This window comes from Struthio camelus, chromosome 1 (genome assembly GCF_040807025.1).
Source record: "Struthio camelus isolate bStrCam1 chromosome 1, bStrCam1.hap1, whole genome shotgun sequence".
NCBI classification, from domain to species: Eukaryota; Metazoa; Chordata; class Aves; order Struthioniformes; family Struthionidae; genus Struthio; species Struthio camelus.
Window position 1 is genome coordinate 193,815,415 of NC_090942.1, and position 25,071 is coordinate 193,840,485.

General features: G+C 44.1%; 1 protein-coding gene across 3 annotated transcripts; it reads right to left on the reverse strand.

Annotated features, from left to right (window-relative positions):
- Window positions 1–1,324: 1,324 nt before the first annotated feature.
- TMEM272 (transmembrane protein 272) lies at window positions 1,325–24,890 on the reverse strand. 3 transcript variants are annotated; one of them, XM_068929944.1, is made up of 5 exons: window positions 24,560–24,890; window positions 20,337–20,416; window positions 12,313–12,372; window positions 6,279–6,361; window positions 1,325–2,915 (listed from the first exon to the last, which is right to left on the reverse strand). In XM_068929944.1, the coding sequence occupies exons 2-5, from the start codon at window positions 20,392–20,394 to the stop codon at window positions 2,553–2,555; spliced, it is 564 nt and encodes a 187-aa protein (XP_068786045.1). In that variant the 5' UTR covers window positions 20,395–20,416; window positions 24,560–24,890; the 3' UTR covers window positions 1,325–2,552. The 3 variants fall into 3 exon arrangements, with proteins under 3 accessions (XP_068786045.1, XP_068786046.1, XP_068786047.1); XM_068929945.1 differs by lacking the exon at window positions 12,313–12,372 and having other exon boundaries at window positions 24,560–24,858; XM_068929946.1 differs by lacking the exons at window positions 20,337–20,416; window positions 24,560–24,890 and adding an exon at window positions 12,470–12,643.
- Between the last annotated feature and the right edge of the window lie 181 nt (window positions 24,891–25,071).

A 25,071-nucleotide genomic window follows, 5' to 3' on the forward strand; every position in this document is an offset into this window, starting at 1 on the left:
CGTAATCCTCTTTTTTTGCAGCTGAACTAAAATCACTTCATATTTGCTCAGATAGGAGTGCATGCATGAACACTTGCTGCAAGGTCATTAGATGTGCAGTGATGTAGTAATCAATTCTGACTTGATCGGGAGTCTGAGTCCTTAATTATTGGTAATCGAGAATGATCCTAGAAGCATTTTGCAAGAACAGGGAAATTTATATGGAGTCCTACATATGGAGTATATCTAGCCAATTTATTGTTAAACTTCCTTTGCAGTATCAACTGAATCTAATTTTCTTTTTCATGCCTGCTCTAAGCTTTTGGGTAAAGTTTCTGTCTAATGTTAAACAGCTGCTTTGTTACACTCAAGTGAAGGATGGAGTTAGTCCTGCTGATACACAATTTCTTAAACACTTTGGCATCTTAATGATTCAAACATGCTCCCCACTGAAGGCAAAATCAGTTAGACCAGTTCAGAACTGAGCACCGAGGATCTGCCTGCATTGGAACCCAAGAGCTCAGGTGCTGAGCTGGTGAAGTATTTGGGGTGAGAAGGAGCAATTCTAGCGTTCCACCACTGGCAACAGTTATATTTCAGAAGCGTGCAGTACCCTCAGACAGGCAGCGGAGAGCGCAGAGTGGAGGAGCTCTTGGAAAAACGTGGCCTATGATTTTTCCCAACACTATCTCATGCACGTGCGAAAAAGGAAGGGCTGCTGTGGTCATATCTTCCTACACCCAACCATGCATAGCCTAAGTCAGCTAGCAGTGTGAGGAATTTCCATTGCTTGGATTTCTGAGCATAGGCAGACTAATCGTGACTCCTTTGAGTGGCTGCTGCAGAGCTGAGGAATGCTACCCTGTGACGCTGCACTCTCATCAGATTTTTCCACCCATCTTTTCTCTAAGCTTAGCTTTCTGCAGTTACCAGATATCCTTTTTTAGTAAACAATTCCTAAAGCCAGGGCCTGAATTAAAATCAATATGGACTAAATGCACTATTAGTTACGTATGCAATATCCGCTGAGGTAAAAGTTCCTGGCTGAGGACAGCTGGTTCCCAATGGCACTACACTGTGTTCAGCCTCAGACCCAAGGTGAAAGGCTGAGCAGATCTGATTCAGCTATGCCATATTGTTGAGGTTATTCTAAAGATCTCACCCTTCCACCGGCATCCTCTAATTCTGTTAAGCTTCTGTAAATGAAGGTTTTGGTTGTGTAGCATTTAACGGAAAAAATACCCAAAACGCACATCCAGATTCCTTGTTTGGGGCTGCCTTCCTGCTTCTGTAGTAGGGAGCCCCTCCACTTTCACCACATTAACAGAACTGCATAAGAGCAAAAGCAGAAAGAGCACTTTACATTGCGTTCATCAACACATAAATAACAATGTGCCAGGACCAGTTATGGGCTAGTTCCATTACATGCCACAAAACAATTGTCTCTGTGCATGCTGGTGCTTTTAAAGCTGACACTGCTGTTGACTTAAAAGGTGCTTTCACTACATCCATCCATTAAGTACAGGCTTCCATATGTACAGCAGCAATGTAAACAAATCAAACATACACTCACACCACAACCAGAGAACTCCTGTAGTAAACACATCCATCTGAAATTTTCACTTCCCCCCCGTGTCTCGTTATCATGTGTTGTATTTAAAATACACCATCAGTTTTTCTATAAACGTAATCACAATGACTTGACAACCATCTTTATGTTAGTGTGGTACTAACAAATAATTGTTGTACAAAAATGGATGAAGAGGAGTTACCCCAGGCTGGGAAGTGTTGAAGCACTGGTCTCACACTCAGTAGCTTTTGGCTCGGTTCCTGGTTCTGCCAAAAATTTGCAGTGTGGCCTTGGCTCAGTTTCTGATGGATATATTCAGACTGTCTGTTTTAGCAGCGAAGATGAATACAGATGCTTCCTACTTGAAGTTCAAGAGAGACCTTGGGGGCCATATTCAGGCTGCCTATTATACACGCCCATACTGCTATTACAGCTACTTACTGACTGGTCTAACACTGGTGTGAATAGCTCTCTGGTGAGCATCTAAGTAACGACTGAAGTCCATGCACCCTGCAAAGTGATCTGAATACAACCCCTTATCTCTTCATGTCTCAGCTTCCTCATCTGTAATGCATGGCCAGTAACCTACCTCAGCAAGGCCATGGAGGTGTTCAGGTCCCAGGGAAGAGGACAACACGGCTAATTTTATAGGAAAAGGTGTACTATGCTGAAATTACATAAGGAGACCTGGTTTTAAAAGAGTTTGTCATCTGCAGGAGCTTATTGCAGAATTTGACACTTGAAATAGAACATCCAGCTGTTACAAAAGGGATGTAAAAATTAGAAAGAGTGCACCCTGGTACCTCTAGCAGCAGTTTTACATGGCTATGCTGTATTCCAGATTAGCTATTTCCAGATGGTACGATATTCTACAGTTTCCTCCTGCAGTTGACAGCTATCATACATATATACATGTACAACGCAGATGTATACAAGGGTGAATTATTGCCTTTTCTTCTTGTACACCCTTTCCCAAACATCTGGAGCTTTACTTCTGTAGCATTTAGTCTTCCTCAGAGGAGTATCTTTGCCTGGAAAAACAATATATACAGCAACTACAAAAGACAAGGAGAAAGAGAACAGTATGGCTAATGATGAGAACACCAACAGCAAAAATGTACAGGGTTTTATCGCAGTAATCCTGAGGCTGGTGGAAAGGTGGGATGAAATTTGGCAGGTAAACAGAAAACACCCAGTAGTTCCCAAGAATGAACCAGAGAAAGAGGAAGAGACTGAGGGTCAGATGGATGTAGTACTTGTGAGCATTCTGTCTCCAGGGATATTCATCATCATCATCATCATCAATCACAACAGACTTGGAAAGCAGCTGCCTCATCCTGGTTGAGTCGTACAGGAGGAGAGTCACCTGGAGGCATTGGGGAAGAAAAGGGAACGACTTGATTAGCTGTGAAAAGGCTGAACACCATCTGGCCTCTGCCAACTTTTGGACGAAATTAAAATTGCGTGTGGGGAAGTCATGTAAGAGAAAGTTGAGGAGCCACAAATAGGGCAGATCCTGCTGGAAAAGAGTGCGTTTTTTCCTACAATTTATCAATCAGTGAATTTAGGCCAGACATTAGGAAAAACTTGCCAACAGTAAAGGCGGGAAGGCATGAGAACAGATTATGTAGGGAGATGGCAGTAGCTCCAGCACTGGAGACTTTTACAAACAGATTGCAGGAACTTCTGAATGACTTGATTAGAGTAGTTCCTGCTTTGTAGTAAGTGATTTGTGTCCCTAGCTCTATCTTGTACTGCCATGTAGGTGAATGAGCTTGCATAAAATTATGAAGGGTCTAGACTTCCATCTGGACCTCAAAGAAATTTCCTCACATACTTGGGATGATTCTGACCAGTTTTCTTTAGCTAAGCATCATTGCTCCATTCCATCCTTCAGTCAGAACCAGGAGAGAAATAGGTAGAACACCATGAGGTTGGGAAGGTCTGGTGAAATGCAGTAGGACTCATTAGCAACACTTGAATGATTTCTAGTTTAGTCTTCCCTATGCAAGGTACGTAGGTAGGATGACAACAGTACAGAGAAGCTTTCAAATGTCTATGTCCTAAATGAATCTCTTAATTTTGGTAGATTTAGGAGAACTATTTACAGGAAGTCTGACAACAAAATGGAGGAATTTCTTCTTGTCTTTTTCATGGCATGGTCTCTGTTGAAGGAAACAGGAGAACCTGTGCAAGGATTTGGGTCAAACATTGTGCATCTTGTGTTACCTTGCTACCCGTGAAACATATGGCCCGGTCCTCAAGGCACTAGGTATTGTAATCCCAAACCCCCAGCTATCCTCCTTTTAGTCCCTCTTTAGGTACTCAGGTTCCCATGCAAGGCTCCCTGGAGGTAGCTGTGTCCTTGGGAAAGGACAGCTGAGCAAGGAGCAGCCTTGGTCAAACAGGAATTAAATTCAGAGGGAAAGGTAAAGGGTCTAAATTTATTAGCAGCTATGCGGAAAGACGTACTGTCTGAGCAGGGATTCTCAGCTGTGTTCTCTTTCCTGGAGTTGTACTCTGTGCTCAGTTTTCCACATGAAATGAGAAAGAAGAGCACCCCTCACTTTGTTCTCTTCCTTCTCCACTAGTCAGTGGAGAAAACACTTTCCTGAGCCAGGGAAAAATTGATAGAATGGTTCAGTTGCCTTGGTGCGTATACATAGGCTACCAGCACCTTTTAAAAAGGTGGAGATACTAAAGAAACAGATGAGGAAGCTACAGATACCTAAAGATCTGAGCCAAAATGACTAAATGGAGTCCATGGCAGGACAGTGTTCTTTCAGGCCTTATCCCATATGCAGTCTCTGAGCCTCTAACTCTAGGAGTTGAAGCTAGCCAAATATGCAGCTTAGTCACAGTTTCCATAAGCTAATACTGAAGTCAGTGCAGGCTCCTGAGTGTAACAGAGAGCAGAACTGAGACGGCTGGAGCTTAGCTAAAAGATCATGGCATCATGAGAAGGCATATGAATTAGGCAAATCAAATTCTTCTGATCAAATGTACTGCTAGATTGCAAAATACCCAGTCCTGCTTTCATTGATGCCACATTCAAGCCAGTATTTGATTTCAGCAGGAATATTAACTGATCCACTTACCATCTTATTTAAGACAAGAAATACTGACTTCAAATCACAATAGCTAACACATGGTCAACATTTTTGATGAGGGCTTCAGTTCGTTAGCATGAAATTGTTCTTTCAGTTCTGATTTAATTTTTCCTGAACTACTGCTAAATGAACTTTTGACTATACAGAAAAGTCCAATGGTGTGATCAAATGACTAAGCTTTTGCCAGTAGAGCACGTAGCATTGCAAATTCCTTATGTAAAGATTAAGCCCTTTTTTTTTTCTCCACTTACTTATTTCCTGACCAAAGGCCCTCAAGGGGGATGATTAGTTTCCCAGCAATATACTGTGGTCTGGATACCACTGTGTAAAGCTGAAGGGAATGTAGAAACTTGCAGAGGAATCCTCTTCTTTCCTCCTTTCAATCCTCATAAAGGAAGGAGACTAGAAACATTATCAAAGGGGGATGTAGATAGTTCCTGTCTACAGTGTCTAGCTGCCACAATATTCAATAGATACTGCTGTTAAATAAGAGACCAGTGGGCTCCCGTTCAAGGGGCAGACTCCCTGCCCTGGAGCATTAGGCCTTGGGTCTCAACATGCACCCTGTGTGCTCTGCCTGTGCCAGGCTGGGTGCTGGGTTGCTGCTGTCCCAGTTAGCTCTGTGTGACAGCAGATGGTACCAGTATAGGCACTCTGTCTAGCAGCAGCAGTTACTGTCCTTACCCTTCATTCCCCCAGTGGTGGCTTTCCAAAGCTTTTCCTTCAGTTCTACCCCTTTTCTTTCCTTTGGCAGGAACATCTCTGGGACAGCAAAAGGAGTTTTGCTCAATACTGCTGAGAAGCCTTGAACTAGCATTGGCTGCAGTCTAGGACAAGCCCATCCATGCCGGCTAGCAGCCAGCTAGCACGGTTGAAAAAGTGCCTGTCAGCGGTGAGTTATTGTTTGCCCCAGAGACAACCCCGTTACAGCTTTATAGTGCCCAGGCTGTAACATGGATATGGGGGTATCTCTGTTTGTCAACCATTCTCTGGCTCAGTGAGGATGTAAGCGAGCACAGTTCCTGTAAGACAGGTAGCTGTGGTTAGAGAATGCTGTGCTTAGATTAATGAGCCCTGCTATGAAGCAGAATATATTTACTCTGGAACAAGGCCATGCTACTGCATCGCCATTGCTTTTAGCCAGGCTGGAGCGTGGGTAAAGCGAGCTCACGTTTGCTTGCAAAGGACTCTGTACAAACACCTGTAGTTTTATAGCATTCCCAAAGCTAGGAGAATAGCTTCACCCTTTGTTCAGCCTCTACATCTGAAAACGAAAGAGAAAGGTGTGACAGGCTTGGAGGACTGCTTGAGGAAGGAGGATCCCATTTACCATGGTCCTCCATGTTCTGTAGTCATTTATATCAGTAGGGATGGTAACACAGATGCCCGTGATCTAGGAGAAAGTCACAGAGCAATGTGTGGAACAACACTGAATAAAACTCATTAGAGCCTCACTTGACTGATTTGTGCTTTCAGTGCTGGAACAAACATGGTTTAATCCAGATAGCTGTCTTCAGTGCTGCACACACACAGCTTTCTGGAGCCATAATTAAGCCACAACTTCAGCATGTCAAAGTCTAATCACACAAAATATTTTTCACACATAGAAGGCACGTTACCTTTAAGCTGCCAATCACGCCGCCCACCAACAGATATAATGGAATTAGTGGCTGAACTGGGCAATCTTCCAAGAACTTCATTCCTGAATAGCAAAAATTAATAATGTTTGTTATCTCAAGTGATCACGTAGTGCAACATGCTGTGTTGTGAAAAGTAAAACTGCTGCAAGTGTGATTCTTATAACCAAAACTTGTATGCAGCATCCATTGAAATGGGGGCTGAACTGAATGAGATTTGGGTTTGACACTACAGGTGTGAGGGTGAGGAAGGAACATACAGCAGGAGAAGGAAGAGAAAGTGCACAGGTCACAACAGGGTTACAGCATTACTCAACTGAGCCATCTACACAGGTGTATTGGCTTCAACCATTGTACTTTTGTTAAATGAGTGATAAGCTTAGCTAGTCAGGAATATCTGGAGGAAGCATAATTTTCATCACAAATAGAACAATCCAAACTGTTCCTGTAAATGAGGAATTCTAAGCAGCTTCTCCCAGGTCTTTCCTGCTCATTAGCTCCCATGAATATGGCATGTTCCTGAGTCAGATGCCTTGAAACTTGGGAGCCAGAGCTCATGGGAGCTCCTGAAGCCGTTTTAGCTTCCCAGGCAGCTAACAGGGAACCAGAGAAGCCCGAATTTCCAGGATGTTTGGGTTGCTGGAGGCTTAAAGCACTGGTTGTTATGGAGCCAGGGATTCTGGCAACTCTCAAATCTACTGGAAGAAAGGGAAAGCTGAGTAAGTTTTAGGGAAGAGATTTTATGGCAGTATAAGGATGATGCTGGCATTAAACACCGAAGCTTGTGATACAGGTCTGTGGTAGTGAGCCTCATCTGTCCAAATTTAGATGTCTGCAATGCAGGCATCCATATCTGAACTACTTTCCTAGACACTCTTTATAGTCAATAGGGAGAAATAGACACTTATAAAATCCAATTCATCTTGTCCTAAGATAGACAGTTAAAATAGGTCAGATGAACTGTGCCCTGAAAGTGCCTCTTTCTCTCTATGACTGTACAGGGAATCTAGATAGCCAGCTATAAATGTCTAAAGTTAGCTGAGATGAATCCCCTGCCTAAGTGTCCTACCCATTGGCATCTTTACTCAGTTTTATACTGCTTGTTGCACTACAGTTTTACTGTGATTGATCCCATGTTTCAGGCCTTCTTCTGATCACTTGTAGAGGGCCAGAAAGAATTTTCTGTTTTCTTCTTCTTCAAGTAAGATTTGTTTTCTAGGAGGATTTTTTACTTTCCTCTGAAGCATTGTGGTTATCTACGCACAAGATGCTGAAAGCAATATGCTGGTCTAAATATCTTTCAGGTGGAACATGTTACTCCCATGGCCAAGATTATAACTAAACAGGTGGCTTGGGTTCAGAAAAGATGTACAAGCATTTTTTTTGCCTTCTTCTGTAGGTGTAATCTTTACCTTGACAGTTTGCCTACCAAATTCACTGCTATTACTGGTCCAGAGCATTGCTGATGCCCTGAATCTCTCCTGTGCTCCTTGTATAGTGTAATGTAGGTGTTGTAGATTTTTGTTTTCTTACTGTAGATTTTACATTAGTCTTAGGATGCAGGGAAGTGTTTTGCGGTCAGCTATATGTAAGGGCTACAGGGTCTAATGAACTCTTTCATACTAAATACTTGTGTTACCAGCCTTCCCACAACTGAAAAGGGCTGGACTTGGATGGACTTGGACTCTGTGCCTTCTTGTCCCCTATTCCCAGGCTGTCATTTTTATCTATTTTGCCACTACTGAACACTGAGGATCATTCTGGGACCTGCCCAGACTCCCAACTTTACAGAGTGGGCTGCAGGGAAATCGGCAAGAATTAAATCATTTTCAGAAAGCAGCTGCCAGGGTTTCCAGAGTCCTGGCCCTGTAACAGCCTGCCACAAAAGCAGCTGGCTGGGGACCTCAGGGAGTATATTTCAGTTAAGAAACTAGGCAATTGCTACTTCCAGTGTATTACTGAGATTCTGACTTGAGAGAGAATTCAAGAAAACGTGCCAGTTTTGTCATGGAGTTGAGAATCCATTTCCCAGACAAGTCTATTCTGGAGTCACCTCATACCTGTAGCATGACAGCCGTCAGTTTTGGGAAAGATTTGAATGACAAGTAATGGTACTTAGTAGTTTTGGGGAGAATATTCCAGGCAGAGATGATGGTGAAAGAGGAGGTGAAAGGGGATAATACAGCAATAATTTAAAAAAAAAACAGCATTGTGGGTGAAAAAGAAATATGGACCTACCATTGATAGATGGGCAGTGACATTTGTCATAGTGAAATCTAGGCGCATGTATGATGTACCAACCAATTCACACGCAGCGTGTGTGTGATTCATTCAGGAGCACCAAAACTAGGGTGAGTACATCAGTGCTAGCACTTCTTTTTCATGAGCACGGGCCATGTTCTCCTTTGACTGTTAATGCTGGGAATAGATGGACCATGAGAGATCAAAGCTTTGCTTCTAATCAGAGTTTCCAACGCTCACTAATAGGCTGAATAAGAAAATAGTGTTCGGACAACTACTGGGAGCACTTGAGAGGTGAGGAATTATTTAATTTGGTGTAGATATGAGTATGAGGAATAGTACTGGGTTAAGTTTGAGCGGGGGAAGATTTAGACAGGCTATGAAGAAAAAGATGTCATCAGCTTTCAAATGTGATTTGGCTAACCGAGGAGATCACTGTGTGTAAAGGTAGTCTGGACAACATGCAGGACTGTGTTACTTGGAACAATCCTTCATTGTCGGGGAAAATAAAAACAAATTAAAAAAATAATCTAGGTGGCCCTTCCATTGCTATTTTTATTTTTGGAATGTTTAGTGAAAAAAGTATCAATTCTACTAGTTAAAAATAGAAAGCTGTTAAACGATCTGTGGCTTAAATGGTGTAACATGTGTAGAGCTTGGAAAATTTGCTAGGTCCTCTCCATGTATCTTGACTTACACAAAATTTTAAGACTATATAGTGTTAGTGTGTCATTACTGCTAGGGCTACCAGTCATTCATCTCTGAGTTTTAACTAATAGTATTATAATTTGTCTATTAACATTTGAAATTTCTCGCAGTTGTCCTCTGCAGAAAGCAAGGAACAAAATGACTGGAGGCACATCGGTAAGTCATTCTCAGGGATCATTGTAACAGAATGTTATCCAAAAATCAAAGGGCTTTGTTTCAATAACAAATATCTGCGTTTTACTTTGACATTTAATATTCCTAAAAATGCTTTTGCAGATAAGTAGCTGCGGGAAAGCAATATCCTCTGACAACACTGTATTACAGTGACATTATCTCTTAATTTCAGTAAGTTGTGAAAAAAAAGGGCTCTATATCTGATGCAGGAGTTACCCAGAGCTCCAGGCTAATATCTTACAATACACTTTCCATTTCTCACTGATCGTAAAGATATTATGAAATATTCCTAGGAAATTATATTTATAATTGGTTGGATTCCAGCCCTGGATTCATTTCCAGAAGGCTAGCTGTCAACATGCACGCAAGCTGTGCCACAGTGTACGTGATACCTTCCTACCCCTATTTCATAGCTCAGACATATTCAGCCTGGCAAAAAGCTAAAGCTAAAATCCTCTTATGGGATAAATAGCAATTTTAAGTCACGGATAAGCATAAGAGCCTAAGTGTTGAGATGTAACAGTTCAGCACATCTACCAACTTCCTAGTTGCTCCATAAGCCCTAATTAGAACTCCCTAATTCCTAATTAGGGCTCCCTAATCAGAGTCCTATCACAGTCATCTCCGATACTCAGAAGGGCCCAGATAAAGGAAGGAGCACCAACCTTTAGCTGAATATATTTTATGTGAATCTGGCCAAATATAGATGTCTACAGCTAGGCTAGTTGTACAGATGCCCTTAAAAGTCATCTCACTCTAATGCAGGCACCTAAAAGAGGGTATGGGACTTGCGCTGTCAGAAGTGCCTGTTTCTCTTCACTGGCTGCAAGGGAAGCACAGGGTTACAGTTACAGATGTGTACAGTCCAAAGCCAGGTGGGATGCATTTTGCCACAGCATCTGCACGTCCGTAGAGTTCATTTGCACCATCTTTCATTAGTAATGAGAGAGAAGGTGAACAGCTTCGCAAGGACACCAATCCGTAACGATTGCAAAGGTTCTTGAGGACGAGACTTAAAATTCAAAGTGATCCAGATAGACTGGAAAAAGCCGTCTGCAACGTATGAGATGATATTCGATGAAGTCAAGCACTACATACAGGAAAGAAAACTTAAATGAAAATAAAAAATAAGAAAGGTCTGATAAAGAGCAGCATTGCCAAAAAGCATCTGGACTTACAGTGCCCCATAAACTAAATTGGAGCCAATGAGCTGGAGCGGAGAGAGCGTATTTCATTATGAGGTGTATTTACAGGAATCCTGCACGTTAAACAGGGCAGCTAATTATTCTGCACTACTCATTCCTGAGGTCTCAGCTGGAGTATTGTGTTCTGTCACATTTTTTGAGGGGAAAAATAGTTACATTGGCCAGAGGCCAGAAGAGAGAAGCAAAAATGCAAAAAAAGCTATAGAAACAATGACCTGTGAGGTCAGGTTGAAAGAACTGAGTTTTTGAGATCTCTGGAAAGAGAAGACTGAGTGGGGATATGCTAACAGCCTTCAAATACTTCAAAGGTTGTTGTGAGTAGGACAATGACCAATCTATCTTTGTGACCGTGGCATATAGGACAGGTTGTAATCTGTTTAATTTGCCGCAGGGAAGATTTAGGTTGGATATAGGGAAAAATATTTTGTCTGTGAGAGCTATAAAATGCTGAAATAGGCTCCTTGGGAAGCTGTGGAATTTCCTTGAGTAAGGACAAATCAGACATCTGTCAGAGATGCCGTGAGCATGCAAATCCTGTCTGAAAGTGGACATTGGCTGGCGGCTCTATCAATTTTTCTCAAAGTGTGGATCACAACCTCGGGGAGGATGTGAAAGGCCCAAAGGAAGACACAAAGTGTTAGAAAAAGGTCTTTTTAAAAATATAATGTCTGTGTTAATGATAAAGAAAATATGATGCTTAAGAAAGCAAATGAGAGCCTTACACATCTTAAAAATGTGTAAAATTAGGCAGCTCATAGTATGTGCTTTTCCTTTCTTAAATATTTGATCTTGAAATGCTACTCACAAATCCAGCCTTCAGGGGGTTATACAGAGACACATGAGTCAAAAAACAGGTTACATTTTCAAAAAGTTAGAGAAACAGCAGACTTGATGATCTCTTCTTTCCTTCCAGCCCTGCACTTCTAGGATTTTTGCAGTGCGGTTAATACAGAGTAGATCAGATTAATGAAATCGCCTCATCCGTTGGATTTGAAGCTTCCTCCCGCAGAAGAAACTGAAACACCCACAGCACTTTGCCAAGCGTTGGTAGCCTAAGCAGCAATTGTGCCAAAGGCAATACTCCAGTAAAAAAAAAGTGAGTTAAAATAGGCTTAGGGCTCAGAACATGTCGGCAATTTCATGGTTAAAAAAAAAATTGAGGAAGTGTTTCAAATACCACAAAAATAAGCAATGCAAAACCAGAAAATTCAGAGGCGTGGTTAAATTTAAAGAAATTTAAACATTTTCAGATATGAAAATATATTGTTAAGGCCACCAAATACGCTGTCTCCCACCCTGTATTGGGGTGACAGTGATGGAGTATTTAAGGACAAACAAGCTCAGACTCAAGAACTGCTTCCTCCATGCCTCTGCACAGTTTTAAAGGGCCCAATATGAGAACGGATGATGCTTATGATGTTAGTCTGATTATGCCCTTTATGTGAATCGCTGGAAATTTAACCCACCTGGGCTCACCAATCTGCGTTAACAGACCTGTATTCCCTGTAACAGAGGATCTCCAAAAGAGACTTTAACAATTACCCCGAAGTATTCAATGCACTTACATGAACACATCTATACTAGCTGCTATAAATCCAGTTCCAACTTGCCTCTCTCACAAGTTCCATTAACCTGCCACACAGTGCCAGGAAGTTCATATTTTTATGTTTCTTTAATAGTCAACTTACCTGTAAAAGCCATGGACAATGGTAAAGCAAGGAAAGCAAGGAGCCCAAATATAAAGCATGCTGTGAATTAAAAACAAAAAACAAAAAAGATAGCATTACTGGGGCTGGCTGAAGTTTAAAGAACAGAAGTGCAATGCAATGTTTTGTAGACTCTTACCCGTATAGGTGTGTAGCAAGTAATGGGTTGAGTACATTGTGTTTATTGTCCAGCATTCAAGATGACCAGACCCGACAAGGGGTTTATCACTCTCCCACAACTCAAGCTTCCATTTTTTAACTGGCACTTTTTTAATCCTCCTACCAGTGTTAATAGCATGAGAGACATGAACTGCTTTTGTCGCTACTGTTCCTAGCTGTCTTATTGCAAGGGCAAGTATCTGCTGCATCAGCAGCAGAGACGCCAACAGGTTACTGTGCCATAGCAAGTAACTTTGCACAAGCTGATCCATGGCAACTGATGAGCCGTAACTGTTTGCTAAGCAAACAGCAGCTTTAATGCCATTCCACTCAGTTTTCATTGATAGCTAAATAAACTGTACTGCAGACGTGAATAGTTTTTGCCTGGCCTGGCTTCCTCGTCCAGCTCAGCCCATGATCACAGAGGCGGCAGCTCTGCTGCAAAGAGTGGGACTTGTCATGGGGATAGATCTGCTTACGCTGCATGGACTGATGCTCTTGGGGTGCACATAAGCTGTTCTCATGGATGATCTGATCTGAGATGCTCAGTTACTCCCCAGAGAGTTGCTAGTGTAGCTGAGCCCTGAAACTTTCACAGCGCTTGCCAATACTGCAGTGGCTGCACGCTTGTCTTTGCAGGAAGCGAGAAACAATACCATCAAGAGCAGTGTGAAAGGGCTGTCTTCTTCATAAGAGCTGTCACCTCTGTGCCTAATCATGACCATTTGGCAGTGTTAAAGTGAAACACTCCCTGGCAAAATGAGGTTAAAACATAATGAGGAAATTCGGTACTTAGCATCCCTGCAGAGCACTTCTGAAAATGAATTCTATAAGAAGACAAAGTGGAGGCAGATAGAGAGTGCAGAAGGGCTGAAAAGGACATGGAAAAGGAAAAAAGTAGGATATCCCCCTGGAGGTTTATGAAACAAATTGGAATGTTAGAGTAAGCATTTGGTGATGGCTTGGGACCTACCCTTCCCCAAGTGTGATGCAGTTCCCAAGTAGCCCTGCACACTCAGTGCCACCGAATCATACTCTCTGTGAGACACGTGCCTTCCCTGCTCCGGGCAGGAGCGGGTGCACTGCCAGCCCCTTGGCTATCTGCGTTGCCACTCAGGGTAACTGCGTAGCACTGGCGATCTGGAGCCGTCAGGGTGCCTTCCAGAGCAAAGCAAACATCATTATCTCCATTTTACAGAAAGAGAAACTGAGACAGAGGACATAGGAACGTCATCAAAATTCAGGGTAGACCCACCAGCTTTTCTGATCCGTAGTCACTTTTCCAGGGAACACACCGTCCCCTCCACACATTGCCTATGTTTTCTCAGCAGAGAAGAACGATCTCGTACTTCAGCACTTGAGAAACATCTTTATCAAAAGTAGCATGTTTAATACATCTATGAATTGGTAGAGGCTGATAGTATTTTGCACTGAAGAAAGCACTTCTTTTCCTTTATGCCAGCTGCTCCTCCTCTCTCTGCTGGCCTGTCTCTCACACTCCCATTTTTGCTCAGTTTCTTCCATTTCTTGAATGCTGCACAGTACAGAAATCCTTCCTCTCTTTCAATAGCATCCTACACTTGACTAAGCTCTTTCAAGCGCTGACAGCCTCTCATTAGACGAATTCTGCCCAGAATTTCCCTTTTCACCAAATGTCACATTTCTTACAGGGCACTCTTGCTGTTACGTTATCCGGAGTATTAGTTTCATATTCTGAACCAACATTATTATAGTCAGGTTGGCTTCTAAACAAACCTGTGAATGTTACCGCCAAATAGTGCCCGATTGCCTGGGTAACTACTGACATCTATTACCCAAATGAATGCAGTTCAGGCATGCAGGAGCGACATCAACTGGCTGATGTTACCGTCAGGACTGTTGGCCCATCACCACACTGTCGCGGCTTGACTCTCGAGAGAGAAGGTCACCCCTCTGCCTGAGGTTTCATATCCTGCCTCTGTTTCTGCCCATGCTTCATGAGCAGCGTGCAATAAGGAGCCTGGTAGCAGGAGAAATTGTGTCATTTCTTAATTGTGCGGTGACGAGTGCCTGAGCTCCCTAGGGAGGGATGCTGCGGCGTGCTCTGTAAAAAGCTCAGCAGGGCACAGGAATATGTGGAACGGTGCATCTGGCACACAGGTGTCTGTGTTTGCATTTGTCTAGCATCTACCCAATAGCTTGATTTTGGAGGGGAGGTAGGGGCCTCTTGCAGCTCAAGAGAAAAAGATAATGGCTCATTAATTCTCTTCCCCAAAGCAGTGGCTGGGAATGTATTTACTCATTATCTCCCCATTCAGCTTCAGCCTCTTAGGTTTCGAATTAGAGGGGCAGATGCGTAGTCTGGGAAGGCTTCCAGATTTGTGTTTAACAAAGTGAGACTCTCAACAATCGGCACAATCGACTACACAACTGGCAGAGCTCGGCAGTCACTCTGAATGCCGCTAGCAGCACCAAAGACTGTTTTCCCCTAAATGTGTGGGGTTTTCACAGAAATACTCGCTCGTCAGGGCTCACACATTCTGCCTGGATTTGTCTGGGTTTTGCTGCCCCATTCTGGCCTGAAGACAAATTGCTTGAGAAAATGTTATTTGCCGCAGGGCAGTTAGGCCAGCACAATTCTGCAGAGAGGAAGGTGGTATCTGTGCAGTTTCATGCATGTGACTTGTGATATTTCTGAATAAGTGATAACTCCTCATGGGCTGATCAGAAATGCCCCTGGACCTGTTCCCAGAAAAAGTTGCAAGAAAAAGCTGGTAATCTGTAAAAACATAAGCTGGTGAAGGAAAAATTTCCAGATATGGCTCAGAAGAACATCTGCCCTGAAAACCTGATGTCAAGGTACGTGGGCTAGCAAGCGGGGGTGAGGAGAGCCCTCTGCTCTGGCACGTGCCTGTGGGGCAGCACGCAGTGGGATGGCTATTCCCCTGCTCTTCTGCATTTGGCATGGGTGAAGTCCTGCTTTGGGAGGCGTTAATGAACAGGCTCTAACCTGCTGGGAAAAGGCCGAGGAAGAGCTCATGTCTGGGATCACATCAGGAAATGAGGGAAGGGAAGGAGCTTTGCATCTTGCGATTTCCCTGAAATCTATGGGCAAGAAAATCAGATCTGAGGGTGAAGGGTCTGTGTCTCTCGCCCAGCAGAACACTTAGCAGACCTAAAGCTGACATTTAGCTTAGTTTTCAAACTCCTGCTGGAGTCTCCCCACACTCTTCCACTATATGGTAATAAATGAACTTGAAATCACTATTAGCATTGTGGCCGTATGTCATGGTCTCTCTTTCTTCTGCTCTGACGCCTGAGCGATTACATTTTCCCTAGCCATGCCCCTGCGTGGCAGCTCTCCTCTCTTCCCTCTGCTGTGCTGCTGTACGTTGTCCTCAGGTAAGCGCCTGGCCTCAGGGCACTCAGTGGATTAGCTCTCCTCCAGCACGTGGGGCAGATCTGCAGGCAGTATTGAATGTGACAGCAGTTCACCTGTGGGCTCCTCAGACTTCATTTTGCTGCCATGATTTTTCCAGGCACTTGGAAGTTTCAGATCAGCTTAGGCCATCAGTGTTTGCTTTAAAGATAAAGCAAGATTTCCTTCTTTTCAAATAGTCAAAGGTTCTCGTGGGATTTTCAGAGGTGATTTATGAGTGTAAATCTTAACCTACCCACTGTTCTTAGATAGTATGCTCATACGGTTGTAGTGCAGCCTCCTCAGGAGGGTAGGTGACAAGGCCTACTCTAATAAATATAGTAATAAATGAAGTGTTATACACATTAACCACCACTCCCAAATGCTGTTTGTTCTGTAGACTGTCAGGCTTTTGCCATGAGTCTGTATCTGGTAAAAAAGGAGAATTTCTTTGATGAGATGCTGCCAGCTTCCAGAGAAATTTCACAGTTACCCCAGGCCTTATCTGCAAAGGCAAGCTGAGCAAAATGTGGGGGTAATTTTATGGTGCTTCCTTCTAATGCCTTGTGGGAACTTTGCTCTGGAGGAGGCTAGATCTCAGGAGTGCGGAATGGAAGCAAATTTGGGTCACTTGGCCTGGGGACCAGGGAGTGATCACTCCTTAAGGCAGATGTATATGGCGGTGTACATGTTTCTGTTAGGATCCCTTGAAATCCCAGAACACACAGAGGAGCTAAAATAGGAATTAAAAATCAGAATCCACTGTTAATCTGGACCTTAGTGTGCATGGCGAGGACTCTTCCGGGAGGTTGATTGCTCATTTGGCAGCACATAAAATGATACTTTGAGGGTGCTGCAGGTGTCCATTTGGGAAGCACTGGCATAGAAAGCAGTGCCACAAAATGCTGTACAGCAGCATGGAAACTAGCAGTGTAACCGACTGGAGTACATTTGTGTGGCACTCAAATTTTCACCTACATTTTATTCCTTCCTAGCATTTGAAGGAATCCTCCACAGAAATGACAAGGACTTGGAGAAGAGAAAGGATATGGCATGTGTGGGTGGTGCAGAGGAGCAAAACTCAATGGATTTCGCGAGGGAACCAACTCCAGCAAGGTCATAGGTTTTACATGCTCTTCTGGGCATTTGAGTGACAGCAAAGTGTCACTATATCAGATGGGCTTCCACAAAGGAATGCAGAAAAGACTTGACGAACAACTTCGAAAGAAGAAAATTAAATCTATTCAGCATGGTTAGCCAAATAAGAGAAAATAAGAACAGAGGCTGAGCACTAAGGAAGGACCATGGGTGACCTGGAGGGTAGAGAAATAAGAAATGAGGTGAACTTCAGTGAAAACAGAGATTGCACTGGCCATGAGGGGAAATGTTGTAGGATATATATTAATGGAATAATCTCTTTGGACAAATGGCAGGAATCCCATCCCTGGGGTAATTTAATCCCTTAACCAAAGTAGATATTCGGCAGCTGGGAGGTTAAATGTTAGGAACAGCCATCCCCATGGAGGTCTTTTGTTCCATTGCAAAGCCACGGAGGGACTGTGACCAAAATGGCTTACAGGCCAAATCCAGCCTCAGAAGCACTTACTGCTTACTGCTTACTGTATGCCATTACTGTTGGGTTAGAAAAGGTTGTATTACTGTGAAATAGCTCTTTGATACCCAGGTGACCTATGCCAACCCTACAGCTCCTAACATTTAAGTGCCTGATTCCAGCACTGCCACCAGGGAACCAGTGATGCCACTTTCATCAGAAATGCTTTTGAACAAGGAAGAGCCTGCACTTTGGGAACCTTCAAGCTGATGGGGCAGATGCAAGTGGATTATAGGTACTTTGAGGGTTAAGCAATACTGCAGAGTGGCTGGTCTAAATTGTATGCCATGGTTTAGGCAGTCTGGATTTGATGCCTTGTGATTAATTTCCAGAGGTACCTTTTAAACAAGTTTTTAGGCATTATGTAAAGAATGTCTACATAAAGAACCACCAGTTTGCTTTACAATAGAATTAGCCTTCATTCTTTTTTCGTGAGTTAAAGAGTGCCCTAATGTTTTGAACTTAAATTGCTGTACCAAAGAAGAAGAGATTTAAATGAAGTTGTACAGGTACATTGACTCTTCAAACGCATTTAAATCTCAGGAGACCGTTGGTACACATGGGCTATGTTGAAATGCTGTTTGGAAGCAGTATACAGGGCGATGAGAAAATGTGAAATTAAGTGTCACTGCGCTTTGTGAAGGTTTGCATTTTAATGATCAGAAAATCAATTTGGGATGCACTAACTGATCCACTGCAAAGGCTGAGCTGATTTTGAACTTAAATGCGAAGAAAACCTAAAGGTAACAGGTTTCCTGGAATGCTCTTCCTGCTTCTGGACAGGTAACTTTGCGGGTATCGAGGAGTGAACTCCTGACGTAAGAGAGCGTAGATGATATCTGAACTAATCCCATTCATCCAAAAATTTCAGAAGGATCGTTTATGTTCTCAGTCTTTATTAAAGTCCCAATGGCAATACAATACCAGCAGAGAACAATGACATTTTGCTCATAACTGGTAGGAGCAGGAATTGGAGCACACAGTCCCTCCGCAGGCTGGGCTAGCTGGCTGGGGGGCAGCCCCAAGCCCAGCCCCACTCCCTAGGGCTCCTTGGAGCAACAGGAGCGATGCAGGCTCCACGCACCCCTCGGATCTTCCCTGGTCCCCAGGTGACCAGCAAGGCTGGGGAGAGGGAAGCTGTGCGGTCTCCAACCCCCTCTTTTCCCCTGGGACAATAAGAACCGGATAAAGTCAGGAAATGTCTTTACGGACCCTGCTTGTGCCAGATTACCAGGGGAGGCTGACTGCTCTCTCCTTTGGGGTCAGATCTCAGTAATATGAGGTCATTTTAAACCCATATCCAAGCTGTCTATGCTGGAGGGTGTTTGTCCCCATGGTGGTAGAACTGGAGCCAGTGGAGGCCCCTGCTGACTCCTGTGACAGAGGAGTAAGAGCAGCTTGGCAGCAGCAGTGTCCTCATCCCTGGAGCAGCTCCAAAAGGTCCTGTCAGAGCCTCGTATGCTGCTCCTCAAAAACTAGACAGACTAGTCAAAACTGCTTTGCTGAAGTTTCGCTCTTCTAGAATCTGTTACATTAAAATGCATTTGGGAGGCATTTGCCATTTCTGCAAAGGATGGTTTTATCTGAAGGAGTCCAAGTCCCTGGGTTAGGCAGCAAGGAGTTAAGTGGCTTAATTATTAATAAAAGTTCATTCTGAACTTTGAGAGCCTTTCAAGTGAAGCCAAAAGCATTAATATAAAAGGCCGCAAGGTAACAGCCATAGACTGACAATAATTTGTTTGGGTGAAGTATCAATTATGATGAGTAGTCAAGTATGTTAAGGAGTTTTCTTCTTCTCATTTTTGAGTGGATTTAGCAACTGTTACTGCCTAAAAGTAAAAGCAAAACGAACTTGGAGCTCAGAACAAAAAGGAGATACAGTCAGAGAGAGTACATTGCATTAAAAACTTTGGATTTTAACCTCCTGCCAACTACATTGGATTCCCCATCTTATGAAATCCCCACCTCTGAGGTGTATTTCTCCTGGGCTCATGCAGCTGCAGCACAAATCTGCTTTCTGCAGAGCGGCTCCTCAGGGAGCAGGAACTTGCTTGTTGATCTGGGCCAAGGAGCAGCCAGCTCTTTTTACCCAACCTCTGTCCTTTACCCTGATTAAGATGAACTAAATGATTACAAAGCCTTTGATCGCACGAGCCCAGGCTATCATGCGAAAGGCTGCAGTCGTAATAACTGACATTTCTCACCCATGATACCTGCTCTTTTCAGAGGGCTGCTCACACCTCCAGTCGCAGCTGTGCCAGGTGCTGGACAAGTGAAAGAGAGAAGACCCTGCCCCAAAGAGCCTGCAGCCCGAGATAGGCTCATCCTGGCACTACGCCGGACTGGACCATTTTCTTGCAGAGTTCACGCAAGCTGGCAGCAATTTTACTTTACAGGAATAGCTCCTAGAGGAATTCATTCCCAGATTGTCTACACTGCTTTTTGTTAGGTGTTTTCCCAGTTCTTACTTATGCTGGCTGGACTTGAAACCACTTGAAACAGAACAGGAGACAAAAACACTGTATTGCTTAGGCTTTCTGTTGCAGTCCAATTTTAAGTACTTTATGGTGTTTATGTTTGTTTGAAATTTTATACTGGTATGCAATATGCCAAATAGCACAATAGGCAGGTGCTTTAGAGACACAATTATTATTCTGTGCTCTATCAATTTTTCTCTAAAATGATATAGAAGAGAAAACACCTCAGAAAGGACGGAAGAAAAGGAAACTTCAGTGGAAGCTTCAGGCCGGATCTGATATCATCTTAACTTCTTTATGAAGCTGCCTTAGCCTCAGCGCTGTTAAATACAGAGGGAGATTACTCCCAGAACTGCCTTACCGTTGCTGGCAATTTTAGATATGCACCGGTGACAAGCTTTCTCCAGGCCAGCAGTCATGGTGAAGCACTTTTTGCAGTGTCTGTGGAGATACAGAAAGGAATATGGCTATGAAAATAATAAGCAGTGTCTGTAGTTAACTAAATGTCTTGGCCTAGAGACATTCCACATGCTTAAGCAGACTTTCACTACCCCAAAAAACCAAAGTTGCCACAAATCCAGATGGCTGGCAGAGTACAACATACCCAGCGTCAAATAACAGCTGGAAGCTGGAGTCTCCTCTTGTGCCACACTGACATCAACCCTCTCCCTTCACAACCCTCTCTGGTTTGACATGTGCCAAACAGCAGAGTTTGTGGCAACGTAAAGCTTTTTTCCCCACTGCTCCTCATCATGCCCATTGCTTTTTGCCATGCTCTTCACATACATTTTGCCCAGTGCAGGATCCAAGTCTTTCTCAGTAAATAGAGGAAATAAATACAGTGGAAGTGTCCACATCTACAAAAGTTACCGCTATGTGCTGGCCACATTACTAGGCCATGCTCAGAAAAAGAAGTGAATGTTATCTTCCGGCAGCTTTGTACTTGGCTGCCGAATGAAGCGATTCTTTATACATAGCCCCAGTGAAAAGATGGGTGGAATCATGCAGGATCTTCAGGATCAAAGCTGGGCTGGAGGAGAATTAATAATTCTGTGTCTCTGAGAATTATAAAAGCATCTATTTTAATTTTGATTGGGATTAGGGTAGCACAAACTGTATTTAGCTGCCGTGAGAAAATTCAATGAAAAGGGCAAGGTTCACTACACGACACAAACCTCTGCAGAGATTATTTAGTGAATAAAGTGAATTAGGTAAAGAAAAAGGGAGAAGGGGGGAAGAAAATAAATTAAAATTGAAGTGAATTCTGGAGAGGAACGTACGATAAAAACCGTGAAGAACCACATGGAGCCCAGAACAAGATGCCTTTCATTTAAAAGTAGCTGAAATAGAAAGTAGCTCTTTGTAAAGAATAACTTTTATGAAGCTGTGTGAGGCATGAGCAACCAACTAGGCATCACAGGCCTGGATATAGGGCAGCACCAGCCAGTTAAATGTCATCTAGTGTGCATGAAAGTGGAAAGAGCCCTGGTCCCACTCTGAGCCTCAGCCTCTGGCCAGGATCACCACAGGGCTGTCACCAGCACTGACCCTGTGACAGGTGGGGAAGATAAGACTGGGGATGCTCTGGGGTGCAGAAGATATATTGATCAGAAAGGGGCATGCATAGCTATGGTTAAAGAAATAGAATCATCCCAAATCATATCGCTTTTCCCTGTGGTCCACAGGACACAGGGCCTCCTAGGTCAAAGGCCAAGTACACACCATTATACTGTTATGTTGCTGCCAGTCGTGTCTGCTCAACTGCTGGAAAAAAGATTTCAATGCCTATACCTATATCTGATGTGACAGCTATGCTAGGATCCCAGCAAAGAACTTTGTATTTGAACCTGTCCAAAATAATGACAAAAGGAATAAGGAGGTACGGAGGAGGCAGGGACACGGGGAGTGATATTTTTCCAGGTGCCCTGAATTAGTGCTGTCTAAATTTCCTGATGATAAAGAAGCAATATTTTAAAGTTAGCCTCATTCTGTTCCAAGCTGAGATGAAACCCACTTCAGTGGGATTTTTCATCACGCAACACATAGCCCAACCTGGCCCAGACCCTACTAGGGACCACAAGGCCCCAGATATACAATAAAGTAAGATGAGGGCAGACTGGCCTATATGTGGCCACACATACCCTGCACAGCCCCTCCGAGCCCTACTGGCTGTGGCACAGCAAGCCACAGATGTGTTGTTAGTGGCCACCTCTTAGGAATTTTCCTTCTCTGGCAAGCAAAAGTCCCGCTGAGTTTTCGCAACCTGGGACCCTCTGCTGCCATGGGGAATGGGGTGGAGTTCACCCCTTGCCCATGAGCATTGCAGTTTATTTCCTGACAGCACCGGCAGTAATCGAGGCAGGTCTGGCTTGCTAAGTTGGTGAGCAGCCAAGCAAGTGCAGGGAATGAGGCTTTTCCTGGTTATCCCGCCTGGTTGGTAACCCATGTTGAGACATTGCATGTAGCAGCCAGCCACCAATCTACATATGCAAGTTTCTAGTGGACGTTAGATCAGGTGCCTTGTGAATTTCGGCTCTCCTTCTCCAGGCTATTCTCTACACACCATGCCACAAGTCCTGTTTGACTTGTGTGTACCTGACGCAGTTACCCTGGTAAGTCTCAGTGATTTCTCAATGATCTCTCTCCATCCATACTGAACAATGCACTGGATTGGAGATAACCTATAGCAGCAGCATTTACCTGATCTCTGGGAAGAGAAAAAAACCCTTCTGTCCAGGCGGTCAAACCTTCTTCAGATGCTTTCAAAGAGCAAACACTGTGCCTCTAGATGGCAACTATTTAAAAATATTTTAAGGAAGGAAATGAGCACTGTTGCGTGCTCAGGGAAAACTGGAGGGAGAAGGGGAAGCTGGTAGTTTTCACAGCCAAATGATATGTTAGTTTTAAACTTTAAAACTGTTGTCATAGATTTATTCCTAGAAAGTGCACAAACAGGCATTAATTTTGAGTATACCATAGGCTGCTTACAAATAATGTATTCTAAATTATGAAAAGAAATCAAAAATATTAGTCTTTGTGTGAATGTGCGTGACCAGAATTATCTTTATAGCAGTAACTTTTACACAAAGCGTGTTAACAAAACCAGTGCTATAATAAGAAGTTGGTTGCATACCAAATTATCCTGAGCAGAAAATGTGTACGGCTGAGAATGCTATATTTCCATAAGCAGAGGGGAAAACATATGCTCTGTCTAAATTTACTGTTGCTTTACACTAAAGAAAAAAAAAAACGAAGACAAAGTAACCCGAAGAAGGAGTAGACTCGGAATACGTGAGCATGTCCCCATCTAGTGACGGATCCCAGAAATGGCTGTAAATCAACCCCGGCGTGCACGTAGTTTTGGAAAGGGAAGTATAAAAAGCAAATTCACGATGGCTCCACGAGAGACCTACTCACACAAGAGTGTAATACATGTAACCACTAGGAGATGGTATCGACTTGTTCCTCAGACCCTGGACTCCTATCTGAGCAGCAAATCCCTCAGAAGAGCTATTTGGCCCTTTGCCCCAACCCCTCAGTGTATCCGCAGAGCTGCTGGCTGGGTTAAAGACAAGTCTCTTCCTGCGTGCCGATGCATGGCCGTGCTAACGTGCGACTCAGCAGCCAGGCAGCTAGAGAAGGGGGTTGCGGTTGCTGAGGACTGTCATTGCCATGGCTTAAATGATTGCTGAGACCGGCAGCAGACCAAGGCGCAGACGCAAGGCAGACGCTCCCCCGGGCAGTGCCTGCGCTGGGGGTTTGCTGGAGTGTTGGGAGCACCGTGCGCAAAATGGAAAACTCAGCCGCAACCGGGAAAAGTTAGAGACGAAAGCCAGATTTGAACCTCCTCCCGTGAGCCGTCCCCTCTTCTCACATGGCACTAACGCGTGTGATATCCCGCATTGCCAGCTCCTTGCTGCAAAATCTCTTACATTCAGTTACTTGTTGCCAGTGAGCAGCAGTGGGAAGTCTCCACAGCATGCACCTGTCAGCCTAGTCCCTTCTTTATCTCAGGCATTTTCAGCTTTGAACTATTTTCCCAGTCATTATTCTCATCCTAAATATGTAGGTTGCACTGGTCAAAAGAGGTGAACTGACTGAATGGTGCATCCCTGGCCCGTCACGAATCCTAAACGCAGCTTCGTGCTGGCCCCACCATACCTCGGCCCAAATGAGAACCACTTCCACGTTTGTCCTGCACTAGTCAGCCTTCGCACAAACTTAGCTCTGCCCTCCCCTACCTCGGGACTGATGGACACCGCAGTCCATCAGCACACAGATCCTCCGGCGTTCCCTAAAACCTCGGGTCCTGCTCAGCAGCTCCTAACCGATGAAGGGTGCACAGCCCTGCTGGGACATGGCAAGCGCACACGGTCCACCTAGCCCCTGGGAACCAGCTCTCTTCTCTGACCACTACTGGAGGGATTGTTTGTTTGTTTGTTTTTTTCTAAAATAGTCAGAGCATCCTATCCAAAGTCCATATCCCAAGCCACTTTCTTCCTGACGAAACACAAAGCCCCACATTGGCTGTTTTTCCACAAGCCTTCCTGGCACATTGTGGACTTCCCAGTAAATTCCTCTTACCTGAGAGCGCTGTGGGTGCTGAGTTAGGTCACCTCAGTGGGTACGAGATCAGGCTGAGAAACCACAACACGGCCTTTCGACGAAAGTCTGCTGTGAAAGTGGGGTCCTGCCTCCCTCCAGAGCCACGCGCTGCTGCCGGGGGCTCTGCCAGCAGGTAGTGAGCTTCAGTGGGATCTCAGCTGCTTTTATTGCTGCTCCTCTCCTGCTCACGCACCTTGCTGCTGTGCCGCCGTTGGAGGTTTTGCAGCCGTCAGGCGACTCCGGCGCTGGAGCGCTTGCGAGGAGCGCCGATCCGCGCCGCTCTCCTGCTCCCGCAGTTGGCTGGAGCCACAGCCCACCCTGCGCGGCGGTGCGGTGTCAGCAGGGGGAAGCAAAGGACCCCGCAGATTTGTGACTGTACTAGAGGTAAAAAAAAATAAAAGGAGAAAGAAAGAAAAAAAAAAGACTTTTGCTTTGCAGAAGCTTTTATTATAGAAAAATTTAGTTTATACAGAAATCAATAGAGAAGACTA

Coding starts and splice junctions, on each gene's coding strand:
- TMEM272 (XM_068929944.1), bottom strand. CDS start 20,394: ATGACTGCTGGCCTGGAGAAAGCTTGTCACCGGTGCATATCTAAAATT. Junction 12,373..20,336: donor ATCTAAAATTGCCAGCAACG/GTAAGGCAGTTC, acceptor TTTAATTCACAG/CATGCTTTATATTTGGGCTC. Junction 2,916..6,278: donor GCGTGATTGGCAGCTTAAAG/GTAACGTGCCTT, acceptor CAATGCCTCCAG/GTGACTCTCCTCCTGTACGA.